General features: G+C 42.0%; 1 protein-coding gene across 1 annotated transcript in view; it reads right to left on the bottom strand.

Annotated features, from left to right (window-relative positions):
* The window catches only part of KALRN (kalirin RhoGEF kinase), a gene marked incomplete at both ends in the record, with an annotated part of 437,411 nt that overhangs the window by 269,047 nt on the left and 142,164 nt on the right, over window positions 1–26,200 (bottom strand). The window contains 2 exons of the mRNA XM_079539220.1: window positions 9,251–9,365; window positions 20,676–20,750. Of these exons, the coding sequence (XP_079395346.1) occupies window positions 9,251–9,365; window positions 20,676–20,750 (190 nt within the window). The remainder of the gene's footprint in view (window positions 1–9,250; window positions 9,366–20,675; window positions 20,751–26,200) is intronic.

Consider the following 26,200-nt stretch of genomic DNA (forward strand, 5'->3'; position numbering starts at 1 on the left):
TATATTTTAAAATGCCATAAAATTCCTGCTAAGTGTCCCAAGAATCACCTTATTAATGCTATGCCAACATATTTTTTATTTGCATTCCTTACATGAATACATTTAATACCTTCTTGCCTCCTTGGCCTTGGTTAGGACTAGGGGAGGTAAAAAGGCTGATACTTAGTGGTCAAAGGTTTTTAATGAGTAGATCTTTCAAACTGAATTTCAAAGTAATATTTATTTGATCCCCAATGACAACATCAATAGCAGAAGCATCTGGCCATCCAGATGCTCAAATAAATAAATTAAAACTGAAGCTTACTAACCCTTTTATTAAAAGACTAAGAGATTATCTTCTTGTACTCCCATGGGAAATGGAGTGAAAGAGGAGAGCTGCATCATATTCACATCATATACACCATGATGTAGTGCACAGAAAATGCATGTGAAAGCAGCCTAAATTTACCTAGTGATGAACTGCTGCTTCTGCTAACTTTCAGAGAGATGAACTTACTCTACACAGCCAATGCTTTGCTTCAATCTCTACTCAACGAGCTTAACATTCAACAGAAAGGATTATCCAGAGAAGACGCCTCTTGAAAATACTACACTAGCCCTATAGTAGGATCCTATTTTCCTTTGCTTGCTTTGCAGTGGGGACTTGGGGCTACGTGGAAGAGCAAGGAAGTACGAGAGGCTTCTATGAATGCAATGTAGAGGCTTCTATGAATGCAACTGCAGGAGAAGGGAAAGTTGTTCTTATGGTTTGGCTTTTTGTAGAAAAGTACCATAAAGGAACCTGCTAAAATTACATCACTGGAAAATTCTCCAGAGGCTAACGTTGGACATAAAATAAAACCCTGTGTACACACACAGGGAAACCAATGCTTTCTTCCTAATAGTAGAAAAGTACACTGTGGTAAATATTGCAGACCAGACAATATGTGCTGAGCCAAAAGCAGGTTTGAATTACACTTCTCCACCTCTTGGGGGGCATGGGGAGAACTTTCTAGAATTATTTTTCTCACGTATGGTTTTACTCTGGATTAAAGTATTTCTCTTTTTCTTTTTCCTTTCTTTATTTTTCAAAGAAGCCTAGTGGCCTCACACCACATAGTTACAATTATATTTTGCTGCACACAGTGTTACAGAATCCATAGGGAGCTCCAGAGCAGTGCCAGGATCCACAAGGAAAACATTAAACTCTGCAGACTGACTTGGTTAAGACCACCTTGTGGAAAAGGAGAAGAAACCACTGATGAGATTTACAACTGCCTACCAAACTCTTGGATACTGACTCCCTTTGGAAACAGCAAAGCATTGAACATGTCAGCCTCTCAGACAAATTTTGCCAGTCTCAACCCATACTTTCCATGCTGTAAGAGCATCAGCCTGCTCAATGCCACAAGCTACCATGAACCAGTCGTTGTTCTATTTTAGTATGATCTGATTTTCTAAGACCTTTCAGGAGCAATGAAACTGCCAAGCCTTTGGTGGCAGCTAGAGCACTGACTCTCTAATGACAAATAACTTCCCTCTTCGAGAGCTCTTGGGTTCTGGAGATATCCCCTCTACCTCCATTCTCTAAGAAGGAGTATAGTCCTAATTTGTGCCCACCTTTCCTTCTCAGTGAACACTAATTAGGTCTCCTTTCCTTGACCCAGCGTTCCAATCTCATTAAGCTTGTAAGAATTTAATTTTCTTGAAACTCTTCTCTGACAGATTTGGTTTAGACAGTGACTGACAGACAGCATGTTTGCATAAGCATTGCATCACTTGGAGAGAAGACTAAAAATACATCATCAGACCTCCTCAAAAGCTGTGCATTAGGGAATTCAGGCATCATCAGCATCCACAATACCTCCATCCATCCCGTGAGGATAAGGACAAGGCAGTCTGGCTCTGCTTCTCTGTCTCCCATTTTCTGCACAGAGTTGCATCCATTCTCCATGGGACTTGGAAGAACTTTCCATTGATGTTAAAACATCTTTAACAATATTCCTGTTACAAAGCAGACTAGAAAGCACAGTGGTGGTTTTCCTGCTCTTAAAGACATCCTTGAAGAGGGTGGCGTACAAGACTTCAAAATTATAATAATTTCTGAGAGTGAAAAGGATGTAGCACGTACTGCAGTTACTGATGAGGAACACAAGCACCCATGCTGGAATGAGACAAAATCGTTTTATAGTCTCTGTAAAAGCCGTAGGAAAGAGATCACTGAGAAGAAAAGTTAGGATTGGCTGAACTGCTGCATATTCTGCTGACAGCTTCACCAGGGAACCACAGGGAAGAGAACTGGTGCAGCTCTACTGCCAGCATGTTGCTCCCACAAAAGGTCTCTGTCTGCTAATTTTAGCATTTCTGAATTACTGCTCGCATTGGCGCAGAGCTGCCTACTTCATGGAGTCTCCAGGTCTCTTTGCCTGCACCTCTCTAAGTGCTACGGAGCCACAGAAGCCCTTGGGGAGTACACAACAGCCTTAAATCAGCACTAGTGTGGGGAATGGGCAGTGTAGTGAAGCGTACTGCAAGTTTCCCAAACTGCTTGTCAGCTGTCGAAGAAGAAGATGGAGAAAATTATGCTCTACCTAAAATTACAATGGGGTGTGGTGGCCACCAGCTTCCTCAGCAGTGAATTATATGCCATCTTACAAGGGGTTTTCTCACTTGTCTCCATCACCTCTGCTCCCTCCTCTAGGCAGCAAACGCCAATATGATCAACATGCAAAAGCCATTTAGCGAAGAGAAACAATGCTGATCTAATCCCCAGATCGAGGGCTTGGATGGAGCTCAAAAAGCAGAGCAAGGCAGCACAGCTCTACGTGAGGCAGCTCAGGGCTGAGACCCTGCTGGCGTCATTGGGTTGCAGTGGCTCCAGACTCTGGGGCTGGAAGCACCTTAGGGTGCACAGGTAGGGCAGCAGCACCTGCCACAGACAGAGCAGTGAAAAGCTTTGTCTGCACCTGGTTTGGGTTCAGACAGTTCAAAGGAAATGCACTGCTTCAAATGTGCTCTCATTCATGGGGTTGGTAAAGGGCCTTTTCTGAGAAAGTGAAGTCAGGTGTGGTGATGCTGTGGAGCTGCAGCCCATGGGCTTCCCATTTCTTGCTCAATGATCATGGGAAGACGGAGACAGAGAAGAAGGGCTTGCTGCTGTCCTGGCTGCTTTGAATGTTTGAATATGCTGCCTGCAGGGAGAGCCAGACCAATAGCACCAAAAGGCACTGGATACAAACAGGCTAAAGATGCTTCCTTTGCCATTTAGGAGGAGCACAAAGTAAAACAGCAACCTTTTATTTCATGGGATTTGCTCCCCTTGGAGCCTGATCTGCTGAGTCGGCTGAGGAAGGCATGACTGAGCTCCCACTGAGCTGGAAAAGCAGCACAGCACCGGGAAAAGGAGTTTCTCTTCCAGACTTGTGCATTTGCTTTGTGTGATAAACATAGCCAGCAGGGCTAACCTCTGCAATCCAAAATCTTCAAATCAGCAAGCTGCTGAATCTTTATGTTGGAGATATCAGACAAACCAGAAAGAACCCAATGTGGAATTTCAGCAGGTGCCTACATGGTAAGAGAGAAATGGACACCCCCCTCCCTGCTGTAAAAAAGAACAATTGTCTTGGAAATAAGTCAGAGACAATAAATGACAATGATATTATCTGTTTTCAATTGCAGGTTCATAGTAAAAAATTAAGCAGATGATGAAAACACAATGGCAAGTTGAAATCCTACTTTCTCTGTATGTGGTAATAAATAATTTCAATTATTTACTGAAATACAATTAATAAAAAATAAAATGGGGCTAGCTACTATATAAAAATACAGAAATGTTGGAGACTTTAGTATGAAAAAATTATAGGTTTTAAGATCTTCAAAATTTGTTGAGTATTTTCTATGTTCATTAAGGTGTTTGGTTTGTTTTGTTTTTTACCAATAAAAGATCCAGTCTTGAAATAGCATTGACTTATTTTTAAAAAATTTTCAGTCTCTGAATTTATGTTCTGAAATGATGCAATAGAATCTCCATGGGTTTGTCTCAATATTGACATTATGTTACTCTTATTAGCCTTTATTTCACAAGATATTTCCATCAGAAGGATAAGAGACACTTCTGCTAGACCAAACGGAATGTATTGGATGATCTCTTGTACAAGCGATAAGCAGAGCTCAGCTTGTCCTGCCTTTTATTAATCTTCAGAAGAAAAATGCTACGTGAGCTGTGCAATTCACAGTACATTACCTACAAAGCTCAGCATCATGCTATTTGAGTTGTTCATCAGAAAACCAGTCTGAAAACACTTGTACAGCTACCCAGCTGGAAGGCAGAGCTATTCTCAGCAGCAAACATAGCTAGAGCTACTCTGAGAGTGGTCGTATCTCCCACAAAAGGCAGAGTTAATAGAGGACATTTGCTTGAGATTCAGAGCTTTGCAGGATCAGTCCTTATGCTATCCAGAAACCAGCAGCAGGAAATGAAGGCAGGAAATAACCTGGAAATTGACATGGAAAGTCCCCATTTACCCTAGGTTTGGACAAAACACTGTCAGAAGAGAGCTCTAGAGTCTATTATCCCTCTGCTGAAAAACAGGAGCAACAATACTTGGATCATTCCCCATACCCCTTCCAACAGGGGCTCCAGAGCTGGAGATGCTACAGGAACATGCTGCATGCTTCATTTCTTCTATCTGTGATTTTAACTCATTTATTTTTGCCCCATTCACTCAGTTTTGCATGTTGGATTATTATCACATAACTGTCTCCCTTTTTTTTAAGTTGATTGATGCTGTTGTTGCTCTCTCCGCATTTCTAGAAAGTCCACATTTTCTGCTAGCTTTTGGTTACAGGCTGGAACTGTAGAGACTTACTACAGAATATTGACATCAATTACATCGTCCAGATATTTAGGAATAAAATGTCACATACAGTTCTCATCAGGTCATTAGCGCAGCTGGTAGGAGATCAGAGAACCACTTTGGAGAACTGACTTACAACCAGAGGCAAAGATGTAACTTGGCGCTGAATGTGCAACCTGCTCGTTACGTGGTCAGTAAGTGGCTTTGGGTACAAAACAGTGATACAGTCAGAGGCCCTTTCAGAGGGATGAGGCTGCTGTCACTTCCACAGAAGCTTTCCAGTCCCTAGCAGATGGTGATATGTAGCAGCATCACATACCTATGCCATGTACAATGGAAACTGGATTTGAATTGGCTATCAAGTGGTGAAAGGCTCTTAAATCCACTAGCATTCAAGTCAGCTATATACTTCTAATAAGCTTCTTTCTCCAAAATGCTTACCTTTTTCTAAAAAAATCAATTTATGTCTGAAGCAAATATTAAACCTCCATTAGCCTGATTAGCTTCAGTTCATTTGTTAATGTGGTATTTTGATGCAACTGTACAGTGGAATAATTATCTCACACTTGTCACCAGATATTTAGTTACCCAAATTATTATGAGGTCCTTGTAATTATTTTTAAAATACATGAGTATGTTTGTAGGTCCACAACAGCTTCCAGCAAAAACAATCCTCAAAAGCTTCTTTTGTGCTAGGATCACGTCAGTGAAAGTAGAGCTGTAGGGTTTAATTCCTATCAATGAGCAAAATGAGTTTCACACTACTGGCCAGAGGAGCTAATACACACAGTACCACAGGTGATCAGAGAAGAGCTTAAAGTAAATCCAAGAGCGTTGAGTATTGCCACATTCTGCCAACCCATGTTGTTCTTTCAATTTTAAAAAGCCCCAATCATTAAACTCATTTTTAGCAGTGCTTCTGTTGTTCTACTGATCCTAGCACCTTTAATCTGGCTCAGGCAGCTCTGAGAAGCTGCTCAAATATGTGGGGCTGCCTCTTGGAAACACTTTGCTACCATTACGAGTCCTGGATATCCCCCAGAACTGGGAAATGTTTGAGCTGCTTTTAAACAGAGGACAAATAAAAGTGGATATCTTTAAAACAGGCCTCTGAAGCATCTTGGGTTTCCCCCTCTGCAGAGGGCTCAAAAGACTGCTTATCTTGGCTCTGAAACAGATTGATGTGTTCAGCCGGAAGATTCACTGTAGCTGACAAAGAACATTTCCTTCATCGTATTGCTTTGCCACGCAGAGAGATAACTCAAGCTAATAATATTCTGTCTCTTTGTTATCCTCCTATAGCCTGTGCATAACTTAATTCTTAATTCCAAAGGGCTCACAGCAGGGACTGGCCTGGTGCTAGTTGCATTTACACACATATAAATCAAAACTCACTCTACAGGAATAGATGGTTCTACATCGGTCTTAAGACATAAAATCCTCAGCAAGGCCAGAAAATTCCCCCTTACTGAACCAGCTCAGCTCCCCTAATTATAAACATGATGTTATCCTAGATTCAGATAAGCCCTCCAAATTTCTAAACATTGCATCCCATTTAAATTTGCATGTAAATGGCAGCTGTCCTGATTCGCAAGATATACAACTTTGCTTATCTAGAAAGCATTTGTGAAAACATGAAACAAGCTAAAAACAGCAGAACAGTAGGAACCTGCCATCCACGGCAATTATCTTCACTTCTAATGAAAAGCATTTTAGTTTCTTAGTAACTAATTGTACTGCAGCAGTTTGGAGAAAAGGACCTTCCAGTATGCCTACAAGAATCAGTACAAGAATCAGTGTACAGCTGCTAACCAGTCATCCCCTCACCTCCCCCTCTTCGTACCCAGGAGCACCAGATCAAGATCAGAAGTTCCTAGACATGAAGCCTTACTCCCACACAGCAGACCTCAGCTGGGTGAGAAACCCCACTGACTTCGGGCACCCGCCTGACCGCCGCTCCGAGCGCAATGAAAGCAATCACTATTCTGCTCTAACTCAAACACACATTGCTACTTTCAGAAAACCCACATTATTATTCTGTTTCTGAAGAAGGAATTATGGAAAGCTGAATCAGAAACTTTGAGAGCTGCTAGCGAGACTCAGGTTTTACTTACCCTAATCTATCATCATGTTTCATCACCAATCTCATGCCTCTGCCCAGCGCCCAGCAATATGCACCTCTGCCCCTCCATTAAGATATAAAACCAGGGTTAAGTGACAGATAGTATCAATGTGGAGAGCAATCTGTCTCACTCAAAAACCACCGCAGTGGGAATAAAGAAAGGGTTATTATACAGGTGTCAATAAGATAAATTACAGCCCCTCTTTTTTTTTTTTCATTTCCTGAAAGAGAATTTCTATTTTTCCACCTATCAGAGAATTTCCCCCCCTTTCAGCGCTTTAAACATCAGAGTAGTTTCTCCCGACATCATACCCAGAGTCTCAGCTAATGGAACTGCTAGTTCTGGTGGATGACAGATGCAGCTATTCATCACAGCAGTCATCTTGGAATAGATAGAACCTGGGAGCCAGCGATATGAATTCAGGCTGTTCCTTGCATTTATTTTTTTCCAAAAAGTAAATAAGTTTGAAAGCTCTGCTGGTTGCCCTTGCTACAATGAGCAAAACGTTTAGGGAAAAATGAGTTTTCAGTGTTTCTACACAGTGCCCAGGTTACATAGTGCCATGTGCCAAAACCCTGAAGTTTATGATCATTTTTTCCTCCCACCACAGTAAGTTCAGCTGCAGCACCATGAATAACAGGACCAGAATGAACCTAAAGAGGTCACCTGCTGGTTCATCCCTTCTTCCTAACATTTATGCCCATGCCAAATGTTTGCATATGGAGTTGAGGAGGTTTTTAAGAAGAGGTGAGATGGCTTACTCTAGTTCTTAACAGTGAGGCAAGTAAAGGCAGCAAAAGGTACCTCTTCAGTTGTGTGAACAGGGAACAGAATGGATGCATCTTTCTGTTACTACCACCTCCATGTAAGAAGAGCAATTAACAGAGAAGTTTGACATGGTAGGAGATCATTTTAACTATGCAATTGCTCACAACACCCATCTCTGAGGGAAAACAGACAACTTCATATCTTTCTACCTGCAGCCATGCAAAGGATGGTAAGATGCAGTTTCATTACTGGAGCAGCTGGAGGGGAACTGCCAAACCCTGGGACACACAGTCAGGGAGTAACCTACTGCTCTCCCAACCTCACAGCACGTCTGTAATCTCCTTACAATATGGTTGCAAATAGAGATGCCCAGAGGAAAAGAGAAGGAACAGAAAAATTAGAAAGAAAAATCAAATCAGTAAAAGCTTGATGAGCAAAAGTCCAATGCAGCAAGAAATGCACTTCCCATGGCCTTGTGAAGTCCTGTCAGCAGGAGATGATACTGGCAGAGTTGGTAGATGTGCCTTCTTTTGCCCCTAAGTCTTTGCTGCCCGTTGCAAGCCCTCATTTCTCTTCTGTACCAAATTCAGAATTTTCTCTGCACATCAAGTGTTTAAGGAACTGAGTGCACTTCTTAGTCACTTACCTCTTGATATCCAGATACAATCAGCCCCTCCCATTTCAGAGGGTGACTATTCACTTTTTGCCATAAAGTAAACATTGTTGAATGGGCTGTATCCCAGGATGAAAAAGGAAGAATTCCTGAAGGTGCATCATTGCAAATCTGAAGAGCCCTTCTCAGCTCCACTCACCTGGGGTAACCCTCACCTACTGTGATGATTACTGGATGAGGATAGTGGACAGGCTTGAAAATAGGGAAAGGATTTTGGACTGTGCACAGCCTTGCACTCTCTGAGGCATTAAACATTCGCTCAGAAACACCTACCAGGGCACTGAACCCTACAAACTGTCTCCTAAAGCATGCAAAGATAAATATGCACTGGCAATAGAACTGTTTTCCAGCATCCCTGGGAAAGAGATGGAGACCTGTTGAAGAGCCATGGGCACTAACATAGGGAAAGGAACTTTCTAGCAGAGCTGGCCTGCATGCAGAGCCATCTGAAGCAATTCTCTTTGCAAACTGCCCCTTCAGTCCACCCACTTTCCTTCTCAAGCTTGGAGAAAACTCAGGAAAGCGTCAGAGCCTCCAAGCACTCCTCCCTTTCCCATCCTCCAGGAGCTGCACAGAAACATTCGAAATGAGAGTGTCTCCTCACTGCTGCTGTGAGCTGGCTTTCTGAGCCTGAAGGCCAAGTTTGGGAGCACTGCCTCTGCTTTCGGGGACTTTGCACCACTGCTTGCACGATAAAATCCACTAGAGCAAATGCAGGAGGAGGAAAGAGCACTCTGTCCCAAGAACTGAAGGTACTAAAGGTTAATACTTGGAAATCAGCAACTGCCAAGAACAAGTTCCCCACCCATCCATCCACACTGAGCTTTGAAGTGTTTTCTTTCTAGCTTTACCTTGGCACGCTGGCCAAATAAGTCACAAGTTTCCGAAGGTCTTCCTGTCTTATTCTGTCATGATTGCTGCGGGCTGGGAAGGTCAAGACAGGACCACCTCGTTTATCACGGCCACCTGTGGAAAATAAAGGGTTGTTAGAAAATCAGGCAGGAAGCACACGTCAAAAAAACTATGTGCACTGAATTGATAAACATAAATTAAGGCACATTCAAGAGCCTGTGCACTCTTTGTAGCTTTCAGGCTTGCCTAATTGAGGAAGACATGCTTGCATTTGCTGGAGCTCCAAAGGAAAGGGAAAAAGAAAAAAAAACAACAACAAAGAAAATTATTACTAGCATTTCTTCTGCCTTTCGCCTAATCCCATCAATCCAATCCAGTGCTTCTCCAGGCAGGCAGTGCTACAAAATGCTCCTGTGTGGCTAGTTTGAGGCTGGCCAACAGCAAGACAGTGAAAGTAGTTAAGTATTTCTCACTATTACCCATGGGTGGCATCTGTCATTGGCAGGCATTTTGTAAAGTTCCACCAGTTGGATGCAGCATACCCCAGTCAAGTTTATGCAGTCAGACATGCTAATCTATCTGGCAATTCATTAGAAACTGAAGTTCTGATTAGAAGCTCATGCCTACTATGCTTTCCATTTAGAATGTTGGCAATTTGAATTATGTTTTTTATTTTTCCCCTGTGACTTTCCTATCTTAAAATCCACTCCTTCAAAACAGTGTCTGACACTTAATGTTGTACAGAAATTCTTAGAACAGCCACAAAGAGTGGCTTTACCCTGAAATATACAATCAGAAACATAGGGGTGAATACAACCTATTCTATAGCACCTTGTTTTATTCTCTGCAGTGAATAAAGTTAAATAAGCTTGAAATTGAAATCTGGTTCCTCATTCAGTGTTTAGTTATTCCTTCATGTATTATCATATGATTTTTTCAGGAACTGTGTGCTGTCAGATGTGTGTTAGCATCGTTTTCTAGGAAAAAAAGTCATAGCAAAATTACAGTTCAGAAAGCTGGCACAGAACTTCTAGAACCCTGCAAACAAGCTGTAAAAATGCAGATCAATTTGCACTTTTCAACTGAAAGTTAAATCTCTTTAAGGGAAATAGCACTTCTGAGAAAGGGAAATCACATGCTTCCTCTGAAACAAATTATCTGGCCAAAAAGAAGGAAAAGCTCTGCAAGGACTCATGCATGTTGTGTTCCCTCATATAGGACACAGGACTCACGCACTCCTTGGGGCTGTGGCTGCTGAAGGGCTCCTAAGCACCATGATTTGGTAAGAAGAGCCCTAGGAAGCTTTGCTGTCGGAGTAGGGTTGGAAAGAAAGAAAGAAAACATGCCTTGGAAAAACACTAGCTCATCATAGGATGAAGAATTGCTCTGAAGAGAATTTAGATTAGAGCCAGAGGTGCCTCACACTGCAGGATCTCCTGCAGGTGGACATCACACTGATGAGATACGTGAACATACCTCGAGGCACAGTTTTTCTACCTGATTACAAGGCAGAGGTTACTTGTAGATGCAGTTCCCAGCTCACAGCACAGCACCATCCATTTTACTCTGAGATTGTCTATTCTGTTGATGCCATGATAGGTACAAGCTCACCTCAAAGGTGAGCAAAATGTGTCTCTCTATATGACCCAAAGTCACACAGAAGCATATATATGTATATTTTGAGTTCCCCTGCAGCCAGGGGTACATATGGAGTACAAAACCTGTCCTGTCTAAACTCTGCTGACAGTATGTGCCCAATATTTGCCTTTGGCTCACAAGGGGCAGTGTCCTGGTTCTCTGAATGACTCCTGAAAGGCCTCTTGCTCCTTCCACTCCTGCCCAAATAGGGCTCTTGCTCTCAAAGTCCCAGTGCCTCTGCTGAAATGAGCACACTCATTCAGGGCTAGAAGGATGCAGGGAATTCAATCTCACCCTGGCTGTCCCATCCCTCTGCCAGAGAGAATGAGGATGGAGGAGTAATGTAACAAGGATGTGATTTACAAGGAAATATCTTCATTTTTATTTTCAGGCCTACGTACATGCCTTAAAAAATCCTTATTTTAAGCACATGCTCCCTTCGTTGGATTATTTCACACACCATAACAATGCCAAAACCATTATATCATGCATGATGTGAACAACAGAAAAGCAAGCCAGCCTATGGAATGGCAAACCAATATAGAAACTGAAGTTGGTGGGAAAGATTTTTTGCAACACGGGAAGCTTTTCAAGGTTTTGAAAACTTTCCCATCATATCAAGATGTAACCAAGGCTTTCAAAAGCTTCCAGATATTCAGTGAAGCGGAGACATGAACTTGAATTGCATCCCAGAAGAACATGCTGCCCACTGCTTAGTCAGGCTCCCCCCTCCTCCTCCAGTCCCAATAATTTAAATATTTCCACAAAGGGAAAAAGTGCTAAGAGACAAGGTGAAGGAGACAACCCAGCCCAGAGTTCTAATCCTCTCTTAGGATATGAAGCACCCAAAAAGAGTCGCCATCTTCCCACAGCCCTGACCACTACGATGCTCCTGTTTGCCTCAGTTTGGTCATGATCAAAAATTGGTTTTGGGTTCAGGGACTGATTTCCCAATTATATTTCCACCAAAGTGAGTTCTAAAAAAAAATCTGACTTCTGGAAGTTTAGTCAGAAAATTATTTATATTTCTGCTAACAATAATGCAAGGACTGTCAGCTGCAGAAAGGAGAACAGAGGCCAAAATATTTCTGCGCTGTCTTTGCTTCAGGATAAAACTTCTCCTTTGCCAGTTCAGCTGAACTGTCCCTTGGGGAGCAGGATAAATACGGCTCTGGAGTCAGAAGTTACCAAGACAAACTGAAGAAAATGGGTTAATTCTCTTTGGAGGAGGAAGGTTTCATAGTGACCCAGTTGGAGTTTTCTGGATGGTGGAAAGATGAATAATGGCCTCCTGTAGCAAGGCTAAACAAGGAGACAGGAGGCAAACCTCAAGAAATCTGAGGTTTAGGAACAAATGTTTCTCATTTGTGATAAAAATTACTGCTCTACGCTTTGAGTAATAGGATGAAATTATTCTTACAAGTGCATTGCATATTAAAATCCTTCATTTGTTTCCAATTAGTCATGAGCAATCCCTAATTTTTATGAATGCTTGCATTATTTACAACTTTTTGAAGAGCCTGCATGAAGAAATGTCAGGTTTCTTCCAGAGCACAGTGTGTTTAATTCACTCAAGGACCTGTAGAGTTCAGCAACTGTGGCTGCTCTTTAAATACTAATAAACATTGGCTTTTCTGTGGTGCCTTAAAACTGCAAACCTCAGCCTTATCAGAGTGTAAATTGGATATTTACACCACCTAATGCAAAAAAACCATTAAAAGAAGAAATTCTTTTTGCATTGGCTCTACAGAGGTTCTAACATCTCATACATAGCTGTCCTCTTCTGTATTATTATCTCCTTTTTAACTGAGGGTGATAGCAAAGAGCAGAGAGCGAAGAAATTCACCCCAGATCTCAAAGCAAGACATCTGAAGGATCAGGAGAAGAAATGAGGTTTTCTGAACCTTCCACTGTATTACAGTTTTGCTGTACTTAAGATAAAAGTACTAAATTAAAGCCCTTGTAGAAACCATCCTTTCTTGCAAGCAACCCACTCACAGAGGCTAATCTTGCTTCAAGTCAGCCTTGATTTGCACACTGATTTTACATGCACAGCCTCAAGAATTGGAGGGGAGCGAAGAAGCTCAATTGCTGTAATCAATATGTCCCATCTTCTGCTTCCCACTGGGCTCACAGACATGGGATGCAATAATCAAACATGTCATTATGTTTGCTAATTACAGTTATTAAATGCTAAAACAAACAGCTGATAATTCCTAATTGTTTTTCAAGGTGGGCTTTCATGGAGTTTGTTCTGATTTAGAGAGACAAACAGATGGCCTAGTTATTAGTGCTCTGGAAAAAGGAGTCTGAAAAACACATGTTCATCAGGGCAAAAAGTGCACTGAAAACAAATATTTAGCCATATATGTCTTGCTTTCCTCCTACAAAATCCTTTGTCGACAGCGTTGCCCAGTTTTTCCACCTCACTTTCTTCTAGCTTGCATAGAAACGATCGCTAAATTCAGTATCTGGTCCCCAAAGTAGAATCACTTATTTTTTCTCCACAAATACTGCAGGATATACTCCAGTGATGTCATAAGGCATGATGAGCACTACTTCTACATATTAAAAGAAAACATTAAAGAAAACGCAGAAAATCTGAGAACAGGGGTAATATAACAGAGAAACAAAAACATGGGCAGTTCTCAGTGACATACTGGAGACCACTTTTCTGGTCAAGACTTCAACTGAGAGCGAAGGGTTTCCAAACACAAGACTCCTGCCCTAGCAGCTGCCTGATATTTCTTACTTCAGTGGTGAGCCGAAATGCTTCTACCCATGGTGGCTCATGAAACTGACCTCAGGAAAGGAAAGATGCTGGCCAACCCAAATTTACTAATGTGCACTGTGGGTATGGGCCTTTCCAAGTCCTGTGAAACATCCATACCCTATAGCACACAAAAAAGTAAAATTCCAGCTCTGTAGAATCCTTTTTGGGAACAGAATACATATGTTCTCTTTAATGCAGACTTCTTGTGCACAACAGATAAGGACTTTATAGAGCTCTGTTGTAAAGCCTCGTCACTCTGCTTATATCAACCATTCCACCTTGATGCTTTTCTGATTGTTTTTAACTATATTTAAGGTTATTCAAACTCTTTGCTTCCTTTTGCAAATATGTTCTTCATAAGCAGAAATTCACAAGAATTAACCAGAAAGACAAATATTCATACAAGTAACGGCTCTCAAGTACCTTGACTAAGATCCTACAACATATCAGCAATGGAGACAGAAGTAGAACACAGCACTTCTGGCATATGTTCAGGTGTCTGCTGCAGTTCAAATGGCTGTTTCATCTGACCCCTATCATATCACAGCATAGCAGATCATATGCTGATCAATCTTGGTGCTGCAGACTCTGCTGAGCCCATAAGTGACTTTCCAGAGAAACAGAAATACTCCTCAAAAGTTATTTGTGTCCAAAATATGGTGAAAAAATGAATGATAATGAAGAGAACGAGGAGAAAGAACAAGCTCAGCTGATGCCAGGCGGCTCTATAAAATGACAAGCAATATGCTCTGGACTTTTAAATCTAATTGACAGACTTCCTATGAAGGAAAGTATCAAGGAATTGATATCCAGACTTAAAATAATATTTATTTTCCTTTCTCTACCATAGTTGAGCTCTGAGAGAGTGTCTGCTACCAGACTTGTGAACAGAGTTCTGTGGTAAAACTTTTCCAGCATCAAGAGGCACTAATTTATTCTAAGGGTCTATATAGGATTATCTGTAAGACCACACTCAAATTCAGTTGATTTCAAAGCAGGTGATTATAGTGCAATAGTGAAGGAAATGTAACCTCCCACAACATATCCATCTTGCAAATTAACTCAGCTGCAGTGCAGTCACCAGGATCTGATCCACTGGCATGTTCCTCTTTGCAGCATCCTATATCCCAGTATCAAGTATGAAGTATCAAGCATGAACCAAATCCCAATAGCAAACATCTGCAACATTGCATTAATGACTGAAGAAACAATGCTGTGTGTTCCTACCAGATCTTTTGGCAGAACAGATCAGAGAAGTGGCTGGAGATGGGATGCTCAGCACAGCCACTGGATGAGCCCCTTTCTCACCTGATGGATTTGTTCCACTGCAATGGAAACTATGGGTGCATGGATTTGAAAAGACTTGTTTGGGCTCGTAGTGTACTTTTTCTTATTAATACAAGTATTTTGAGGTATTCTTTCATTTTAAATGATTACTTGCCAACAAACTACTAGGAAAATTGATTCATTTCCCACTGAGGAAATTATTGCCCCAATAAAACAAAACGAAGGGCAAGTGAGATGTGTTACCGTAAAGGAAGAGCTTCTTTGTGTGGAAGATAAATCTTCCAGAGGAGCTTACTTCTTCCCCTGGAAGATGTGAATTTACTGTGAAGTATCTGGGGAGCAGAGAACCAACCTCTTCAACACTGTCCTTTACCTATGCAAATATTGATTCCTTTCAACATCCACACAAAGAAGTTCTAAGATTTTTTCCTCTCTATCACAGACGTGTTAAAGAATATCTGTATTGATTTAAAAAAGCAATGTAGAATCAAAATAAAATAAACTCCAAATCTGCCCAAAAAAATACCCCACTGCAAAACCTCTTCCTCCTGTAGAGAAAAACAAGGAACAAAAGAACTCATGGCCATGTCAGTCACACTGCTGACAGCAGCACATCATGAGCATAATTTTAGTACAGAGCAAGAAGTAAAGACAGGCTGCATTCACTCTGATCACACAGTATTTGTCTTCCTGGTTTGAGATGAGGACAGAAACACAGCAGTGGCAAAGTTTCTGATGTCACATCAGCAAATTGAATAATTTAATGAATGGATTCAACACAATTGACTGCTAGGTTTGCCACGTCACAGCAGAGAAGTCCTCAGCAGCAACAGTCAAGTAGAGGCTCCTGCAAGCTAATGGAAGTTCGGGGGAAAGTTCAAAATATCAGGCTTAATAGATGCTACGAGGAAGTCTTTTTTCCTCTCTGGCTTAAGGAAGAAATTTGACCTAGAGTTGGAAAGCAGCATCAGACAAAAATGTTTCTGAAATGGCACATTTCAGAAGAATATTTCCACCTCAATTAGCCTATATTTTTCTACAAAGAGATACATTAAAAAACCAGCCATTTTCTAAGACAGAGGGGATACCCAGTTGTGAATTTCAGTGCTTCTTGTACATTAAAACTGATTCCTAAGGGAAAAATTAAAAAAAAAAACCAACAAAAACAAACACAAAATAACACCATAAGCCTATGAACCAAAGTACTTTAACAGAAATAAGAATGTTTTCAGATGAGATGAGTCTTATCAGTGGGATACAAGTGCACACCTTACTGCAAAATTACAAAAACATTTGGTTGTTATCATATTAACTATCTCAGATGCTACAGTTGTCTCCCTGTTTCTTTGTGTTGTTTAATAGACTCCCAGGCTGCATTTCTGCATAAGAACATCTCTTACCTGCCTGTGTAAATGAAGAAGAGACCTTTGCTGTGAAACATGTGGAGTTCACTGTGTCTTTTGGGAGTAGAAAGTCCTGTGAGCTGGAACAGGATGGGATGTATACAGATCTTCTTGCTTCATGGGCTTAGTTCCTTCCTCTTATTGTTATTTCAAAAGTCCTTATCACTAATTTAAAAGCTAAACCCACATGACTGGATGCAGGGACCCACGTGCTCTGTTCAAGGACGTGGTGAGGAGTCCAGTGTGTCTGGATTGCCCTCATAGTGTGATTTACATCCCATAAGTTCTTATGGGCCTTTTCAGATAAATACTGTGATTGGGTTGATTTTCTGTCTATTTTTGTAAGGGACTTGAACTGTTTTGTGTCTCCACGAGGCAACTATCTCTACTTTCACCCATGCTATAAGGAAATACATAAAGGAGAAATATCCCTGCTGTAAGGAGATGGTGGTGGATCTTGGTGAGTCAGGACAGTAAGTGTTTGCAATGACTACACACTTTCCACAGAAATCACTTCATGTAGTCCATTGCCATAGTTAAGACTTATGGAAAAAATAATTGCAACTAATTCTGCATACTAGTAATGTGTTATCTGTGTATCATCACAACTGTAAGTGAAATCAGAAATCCCACAGAACTTCTTGATTTCTTCTCTAATCTTAGGGTCCTGATGATGATAACTATACAGTCCCCATAGGTAAAGGCTCTTCTCTGTCCTCACAAATGACCTAACATCTTAAAAAGCAAAAGAAACAAAACCAACCTAAACAAACGTGCAGCCTCAGATCTCATAAAAAGACATGGAAAGTTTACAGTCTAAACTTCCTCATTTTCTTTTTCAAAGAAATATCTGCATCAATGCAGCAGCAAATTTTAGATGAAAGGATGATGAACTAAAACTACAAGGAGAATTCAATAGTCAAGGAATGTTATGTATTTCTAATAGCATATTTCCTCTCTTTGGAATTTCCCTTGATTCCAAGCTATGTCAGGGAGTGGTATAAACAAGAAGATGTTTTTTTCTAACAAAATATAGAAGAATTGTTGATGCTACATTTGAAATTTCCACTCCAGAGGAAGAGGAGAACAGAAACTAATAAAATTTGAATCAAAACTATCTGTGCAAACACAAAATGTTTACATCATTCAAAATTTAAATATTTTGGTTAGTTCCATTCCCAATACAAATTCCAGTGTCCACATATCATCACTGGGGACCTCCTGAAACCTGGATCTGAACTCTTCCAGCACTCAGAGGGACTCAGGATCGCATTTCTGGCACTAAGCGACCTGTTGGGACGTGAGACGTGCGGTTTTTGAGAGGGTCACTGTCTCCCCTTCTAACAGTCTTTACCTCAGAGCAAACTTTTCCCAGACTCCAGTCTCAGAAATAAAATAATCTCTAAGCTTTCATTTTGGATTCATCCTGCCAGCCTAAATTTAGCAAAACCTAATTGCAAAGTTGTCCTTTCATCTGATCTATTTACACTGAACTTCTCCCTCGGAAGGACCTTTTGGGAAATCTCTGTTTTCCCTTCAGGCCCAGATGTCACTGTGCCCCTATCACCAAATCACCAAATTATTACGCCCTTCTGCCTTTTGCTGCTGATTCTTCCATGCTCACCCATCCTCTCAGAAAGTGCTGGGAGAGATCCTGCAAACTCTTCTGGGTGGGATGTAAGGAAAGGGCAAATAGTTTCAGCACATCCCCCTGCATTAATGAACTAAAAATCTTTACACAGCCTAAGTGTATGAGAAGCTCCAACATGGTAACATGTACCTCTCCCTCTCCTGAGGGTCTCATCCACTTCCTTCTATGCTGCACTGACAACAGAAAATCTACTAGGAATATAATCAAGCAGCTGAACAGCATCCCAAGTTTAACCTTCCTTCCAAAGCAGCATCTGTGTTTCCCAGGAAAGGCTGAAGCCACAGCTTCCAAAATATCACTTTCACCACCTCTCACTGAAAAAATCCACCAAAATAATCTACAACCTGTTTTATTTCCTTTCTTCTGTGCTCATCTCCTTCCCAGAATATAAAAATCAGCCTTTGGCTTGTAGCTGGCTCCCTAATGGTTCCCAAAGCCATTCCATTGCCGGAAGTGACACAGTGAACCATACAGGCAAAGCCAAGATTTTATCAGGGTTTAGGCAACAAGCAGGTGGCCAAAGCCTCCTCCTGCCCCTGGCTTAATATGCTGCAACAAGGCCACTGACGGAAGTGATTAGACTGTGATGGCTGGGATGTACTGTGACTGCTCAGTCTCTCTTCACGCTTATTAGAGTTGGAATGGGATTTTCAGGTGCTATTTAGATATACAGACATATGAACTTTGCTTGAGTTCAGTCCAGTAGGGTCACTGGAAGAAGTCAAGAACCAGTTCCAGGAAGAAAACTATACCATTATCCATCCCTAAATCTTCCCTTGGCACAGTGATGCTGATGCAAAGCTCTGTGCCTGCCACTGGCTGAGCCAGCAAGGAGAAAGCACCAGCACTGAGCCCCAGGCATAATTCAGGCTGGGTGAATCTGTGCCCAGCTAATTAGAGCTGTATTTCAATTTGGAATTTAAGTGCACTTCTGCAAGCTTGAGAGTGGCCCTGAGGTTGCACAGTGGTGCGGGCAGGTGACCTGCCTGCTGTCCTCATGTTCTGCATGGTTAAAGTATGGGGTTTGCACAAAGCTGTGCCATCCTGAGCTCATTTGTTCTCTGCCACTTCAGGGCTGAAAAGACAAGGTGGTGAGTTAGAGCAGATGAGAAAAGAAAAAAAAAAAAAACAACAAAAACATGCAACTGAAATGTTCAGCAGAATGCTTTGTGTACTGATAAATTCTGCTGGTGTAAGGACAAGATGAACTCCTTGACAACTTCACTGTTTTCTTATTGTTAAAATTAACTGTAGTGTAAAACTCTGAAGAAGACTCAATAAAACTCTGCTTTTCCTTCAGGAAGTCTGACTGCAAATGCAATGTGCTCGCAGACTCTGTGCTAACTACAGCTGGGAGATATATATATATATTTTCACAAAGTTCAGTAATTTGATTTTTCTTTTTGGCAAAATTTCTGTGATGTGCTCAAAGAATATTCTGGGAAGTTATTCCATTTTAATTAAACCTAGCAATCAGCTGAAGCACTCCAATTCTTGTCTTCATCTGCTTCCACCAGCCCTGGGAAAGTTGGAGCAGTTAAACTCTGTGCTGGAGGGTGATGCTGGGGCTACTGTAATACACTAGAGCCTCAGCACATTCTGTCTTCAAAGGCCCCAGATACCTGTTGCACATAGCCATTGCATTTGAATAGCTTGGAGAGCAGGTAGAAATGCTGGGGCTGTTGTCTAGTGTGCTGGGCCAGGAACAGGAATATTTTGAGCATGGTGAGTCTATGAGAACCTGCATCTGCTGCAGATCATGGTAAGAAAACCCTGAGGTGTGTTGGCACAGCTCATTCATCCCTCCTCCACACATACAAGGCAAGTATGGACCAGAACAGCATGCAATGAGTTGATGGGTTGATGTGAGATGCCTTGGCTCTGAGATGAACTCAGGCACCATAAGGGAAGGGCTACATAAACAATACAGACAAGCTGTTCTTATTAAATATTCCATCTGAAGCCATCCTATCTTTTGCTTCCACAGGGCACCCAGTTCAGCTTCATGTCACAAGCAGATCTTCAGGTACACTGTTTTTATTATGACATCCCTCTCTTTGGAGCAGTGAAAGCAAAAAGGGAAGAGCAGGATAACTGCTTGATGCTAACTTTCTTCTTGCATTAGGCAAGATCACCAAAAGATGATTGAATGGCTTGCCCTTGGCAAAAATGCAGGCACTGGAAATACTCACTTTTTATAATGCAGTTTGAATGACTTCATGCAAGTTTGCAATTGGTTCACGTGTTCTCTTCCCCTGTGAACATAGCATCAGTGGTACTTCTACTGCAGACTGGGATAGCAAGACAAACACTGATGATTCAAAGACCCTGAACTCAGGCTGGATCCCTGACCTGAACCATCCTGAGTCCTGAAACAGCCCAGGTCTGGGTTGGAGCTAAAAAGCTGTATTTTATGCCTCCTGTCCTGCCCATTTACCTGTTTCTCAGAATATGAAGAAGACCACCGTGGGCCAATTTCCTGCTCTCTGGGTGTTACTGGGTAGCCCTGTTCTGCATATAGCCCTTATTTTTTTTAGCAGAAGAGCTAATTTAAGTACTGCCATCCAAACATGAACCATATGGTGCACAAACAAACTTGTGCACCATAAGGACCAGCATGCAGCAGCCAGTGCTTGTGCTGGGATAGTGGGAACCAGGAAGGATGAGCTCACCTGATACGAAGGCCACTTTCTCCTTCAGTATAGGAAGGACATCAGCAGCTTTTAAGCCATCATTTCGGAATGAGCCTGCAAAAGAGGACAAGAAGGGAAGATCAGATGAAAGCATGTATTTCCTCCAAGTTTCATGTTTCTTAAAGTGAGTCTGGAAAAGCCTACAATTTACATAAAAGCACTATGAGCTAGACCCTTACGGCTGATAAATTAATATCATTAGCATCAAAAGAGATATGCTTGTGAAATCAAAATACAGACAGTCAACTTATGTAACTTCATCAAAATTTGAGAATTTCACTACTTCAAAAGTTCTGAAAGGTTAATAAAATGGAGGGAGATATAAAAAGGAGGAGAAATTGGTGTAAACGCATTTAAGTAGGCTTTGGAACACAGTCCTAAGAGAATTTTTAGGGAGAATTTTGTGTCAGAAAAGCACTTAGAATTTTAGTTGCTGAATTCTTTCTGTGTTCAAGTAAGCAAGACTTCGCACACTCTGCATTAAAGAAATGAGACTTTGCTATTAACTTATCCTACTACACTGAGGGCTCAGTGCAACTTAAAGCACTCTCCTACCTCTGTATATCTCACAGGCAATATACATGGAAACCAGGAGAAAGCTCTATGATTTCAAAAGATTATCACATCCAGAGCTGCAGGAGGACTGTTTGCTGCTAACAGCCCCAGTGCTTTGGCTGTGTGCAGGAGAGGCAAGGACAGACACCAGTGGGGATGGTGCCACCAGCAGACATTTTCAGCTTTCTCAGTATTCCCCAGGACAGGTGAAAATGGTAAAGGTAAAGGAATTGGAAAACTGAGCCCTCCTTCCTGAGGGAAGGGAATCCCTCAGGAAAACTGAGCCAGGGAATCCACAAAAGCTCTCCAAATCTGCAGAACTTCCCTCATGATGAGGGGTTACATTCCCAAAGGTACAACAGCATCTGAAGCAATGCGCTGGCTCTGGGCAGAGTATGTGTTCACTCGAGCAGCAGCTCTGGAACTGCAGACCAGTCTGTGGCCAATGCCTTTAAGATGACTCCAGCTCCTGAAAAAAGTCACATGTTGGCAGCTGAATCTCAGAGCATGCTGTCAGGTTTTCCAGTAATGACTGGAAAAAGAGATATATGAACAGGAAAACCAATGGCTGTAATGAAGGCTACAAAAGCAATGGTCTCCAGCATCTGTCTCCAGGAGGGCTGAGAACAGCAACAATGCATTACCCAGAACATAAGTTATTACAAACATATCCCTAATAATGCTCGGTTTCATCCTCACCGCCAGCTGTTTCTAATACAGTTGTTTTGTTTACTTGCGTGCTGGATCTGAAGCCATGTCTGCATAGCACCACCTAATTTTTCCACAGAGCTCTGGATATACAGCCACCTAGCCAGTTCGTTCCTGGACACTGATGAAGGCATCCTGCATGACACTGCTCTCCTGCCCTTACAAGGCTCAAGTCCCTCTGCAGTAGATGAACAGAGAAGGACAGATAGATGATGGAAGGGCAGGCTGGACATCTGGCACTTCATCCATGCACTGGTTTGCTGGTTCACCATTGTCATAATCGTGGGTATATGCAACATTGTCCTTCCTGCTCTTTCACCTGCAGGTCTAACTGCTCTGTGAAGAAGCTAGAGTACTGCAATCACTTATTTACCAGAAGAGGATCAGAGGTGCAGATAGCATAGTGCCATATTTCAGCCAACTCACAGCATTTCACATCTTTGCCACATCCTGGCTTAGCATGCTGTCCCCACACAAGAAGAAAGCACACCATGCCTGCAGGAGTAGCTGACAGAAAAATGTATTCTTGGAAACTTGGAAACACTGAAAAATTTAAGAAATGCTTGCTCAGCACGGCTGAGTCATTTTTCAGGGCAGATCAACGTTGCAAATGCACAGCTCGTCTCCTAGCAGGGATTCCCTGTGCAGCAGAAGCATCTCACAGTTTTAGGTGAGATGCTGTAATGAGAAGCCAGCTGGGCAAGATGGGAAGCTTAAGGCACGTTTCTACATCAAATGCAGCAAACCAATAAAAGAAAATTTTTCTTTTTTTCCCTGCACAAATGCCCCAGATGCCCAGGGAACTTGCTGCTGCAGGACATGCAGGTCAGCAGCTCAAAGGGCTTCCCCAGTGGGCCACAGATCTGCAAACAGCAAACAACTCCAGGGAACTGTAAAGATTAAGAAAACAAACAAGAGTTTTGGAAAGAATATAAGCCTTCAGTCTTTGGAGTGGAAGCCAAATGCTAACTCCTGGAGTGAAATATAAATTATCCCTGAAAGGAGTCTCACAGGATTTAGGATTTCTTTCTCTATTTCTTTCTCTAAGCAGAGGTCAGAAGCCTCTGTTGGAGATACTGTCTTGGGCTACATGGACCCTTGGTCTGATCCGGAGTTGCTCTTCCTAGAAAAGCTTTAACTGTGATCTGAAAAAATGCAGTGTGCTTTTGGCTTCAAATAAAGATCAGCTGCAGGAAATATGGAAATACTTTCTATACTGAAAAACGTATGCGTAGGCTAGAAGAAGGCCTCCTGTCAGAGCACTGCATGGGGCTTAATCACTTGGCTCCTGTTGCCTTCAGCAGGAGTTGTTCATCCTAAGTCCTATGCAACGTTTCACGAAAGCCCACATTCTCATAGTTCTCAGAACAGATTTGACTATTTAAAAATTTTGGCATGCAGTTTCTTTAACCAAACAAAACTGAACTCCTTAGGCTAAACTCACCCCTTCAGGAGCTCCACTGGAGTCCAAGAGGCAACACAGTAGGATTAATCCGGTCCATATTGATTCTTCTTCCCTTAATAAAGGTCTCTCCTATATGTCTCTTTTTTCTTTCATTTTTTCTCAAATTTTATATCCTGGGCTTATCACAGCCTATTTGCCTTCCTACCTCTCTTTTTCCCCCACCAAGCCTCAGTGGACTTAATTTTTTGTTTGAAGTACAGTAGCTTCTTGCCTTTCTACAATGTGCAAACAGAAGAGACGTCTCATGTGAGCAGAGAGAGGCAGAACAAAGGAGACTTTATTATTCCCATTGTAGTCTTTGCAAATGGAGACAGAGAGAATTGACTTGTCCAGTGTCAGACAGAAAGTTTGTGCAGAGCTCAACCCTCATTTCCCCAATGCTTCCCCAGTGCTTTGTTCACACAACTATCCCTTTGTTTCCTGGCAGAATATCATCCTCCTTTTTCCTTGTCTTAATACTTTTTGCTTCCTTCTCCAGTCTTTCTCTCTCCATTATTCCTTCTTTCTGCTTTTTTGCCTCAAATATTTACCTTTTTTTCATATGCGCTAAGCTCTCTTTAACCCCTACCTTCTCTTCTAGCATGCTATTGTCTGTCCCCACAGGGCTGTGAGCCTTCCTAGCTGGGTCTCTGTGAGCTCCCACAAGCCATGCACAGGGGCTTAGCTGAGGGCTACTAGGTCCTTAGCCACTGGGATTTCACTGGCTGAGGCTCATTGGTTCAGAGGCAGCGAGGCCACAGCATGGCACAGCATTCTGTTGAATAGGGCAACATGTGCTTCAGACTTGTATTTTTGCACCATCTGGCAGAGATAAATGGGCCTGGACACTCTGCATCTGCCGACAGCTCTTCTGTGGATGACAGCCTGATCCTTGATGTGAAGAAAGAACATTTCTGTGCCCTGAGTTCCCCATGAGCCTGCCAGGCTCCCCTGCCTTCCTTCCCCACTGCAGGCAGCAGAAAGATTTGACTTCCCAGAGGAAGGAAGGAGTGAACTGTATTGAACTGAATCTAAAGGCAGCACCAGCTAGAAAGAAAGCAATATTAATTTGTAAAAATCATTTACAACTATTATAGATCATCCTAGAGGTATAAACTTCACCAACAAAGGTTATTATTCTCCATATTAAATAATAAACAGTAATACCTGGCCTCACAGGAAGCATTTACTTTCTGGGACTGCAGGTCAGACTGGACAGTCCTCCCTCATCTGGACAGATTAGCAAAAGCTAACAGACACTGTAGTTATTACCAGTGGAAGCATGGCTGGCATTGCCTGTGCTCTTCACCCCATGTAGAGCCAAATCTAAAGCTCACTTTCAGCTCTGCAATGGAAACACCAACAATCCCTGGAACCTTCACAGACTTCTGAAGGCTCTCTTGCTGCATAACTGAAGAGCTATGCGGCAATTGAGCTTGTGCTTAGTTAAGTCTACTTATTTCTGCATGTGTGACTGTGCATAAATGCAGCACGGTAGACAGAAAGGTGTGGAAAGCACCTAATAGGAATGTTACTGAGGATCCAACCATAAAATCTGATCTCCAGTACTCCTATTAAGGTTGTGTGGAGTAAATATTTCATGCCCCCGCTGTGCAGACTGACACAGATCCATGCCATAACTTTGCTTTCCAGGTGACCCCCTGACAAGTTGCAAGAACCATGGAAACCAAAGAGATGGCCTCCATAGAAGACTCATAGCATTGCACCAGGTGCCAAACACTTTATCACAGCTGAGAGGAAAGTTATATTCAATATATTGCTGCACTTATTCTAAAAGGAAAAGATGAATGCTGTTTTTACATGTAATATGCAGGCTCAGTCCAAGAATAATATTATTTTCTCCATGTTTCCTTATTCTGTCCTTCCTTCTATTAATCACACATTGCCACTGCTTGCTAGAACATCCTTCTGGTCACAGCCATTGGACAGTGATGCTTTGGGCTTTCTCTGCTTCCAAACTTTGCCAATGCTTGTCACAGTTCCAGCAGCTTTTCTGCCCCCTGTACATCAGCAAGTCAGTCCCTCTGATTTCCCGCTGCTCAAAAGCTCACACAAGGAGAGTTGCTTCGAGCACAGCTCCTTTCCCTGCCGCCAACAGCGTGAGAGTCAGGGCTGGGTTTCAAGGGAGATTGCTAATTGCTGAGATTGTTATTCATTCCACGAGGTACTTGGCAGCACCAAGCCTCCCAGCGCAGCCTTTGAATGTCCACACATTTGAACAGTAGCCTCAGCTTGAAAGCACGCCAAAGAATAGGCAAAGCTTCAATAAAGGTACAGCTCCTTGAAGCAAACACGCAAGTTCATTAGCGTCTGTGCACATGTGGTGTCTAATAAGCTGAATTCAGTATCCGAAGCCTAAAACACCACACCTTGTGCAACCCGCCTAAGCCAACAGCCTTCTCATACATGGCTCAATATTGTTCAAAACATCAGAAGGATATGAAATTAATGCACAGCCTGTGACAGAGGCTGAGTTTCATCTCCATCCATAGGAGATTTTATTCATTTCGCTTTAAACAAACACTAATAGAGATGCTAAGGGAACTCAGTGACCGTGAGTCAATCTCTTATGCATTTCCTTTTTATTTTCATCAGGATATGGGGATCAGGCTGAGATCTTTCAGTTCCTAGCCTTAGAAAATAATTAGACATTAAAGGTAGCCCTGCAGATAGCACCTCTGACTGCTAGTCAAAAGACTTGGCTCTATTGCTCTATTTGTACTTCTGCTCCTGAATTGCTTTGTGATCCTGAACAAGCTGTTTTAACTGTGCTAGG

Source organism: Tetrao urogallus (genome assembly GCF_951394365.1).
Source record: "Tetrao urogallus genome assembly, chromosome: 8".
NCBI classification, from domain to species: Eukaryota; Metazoa; Chordata; class Aves; order Galliformes; family Phasianidae; genus Tetrao; species Tetrao urogallus.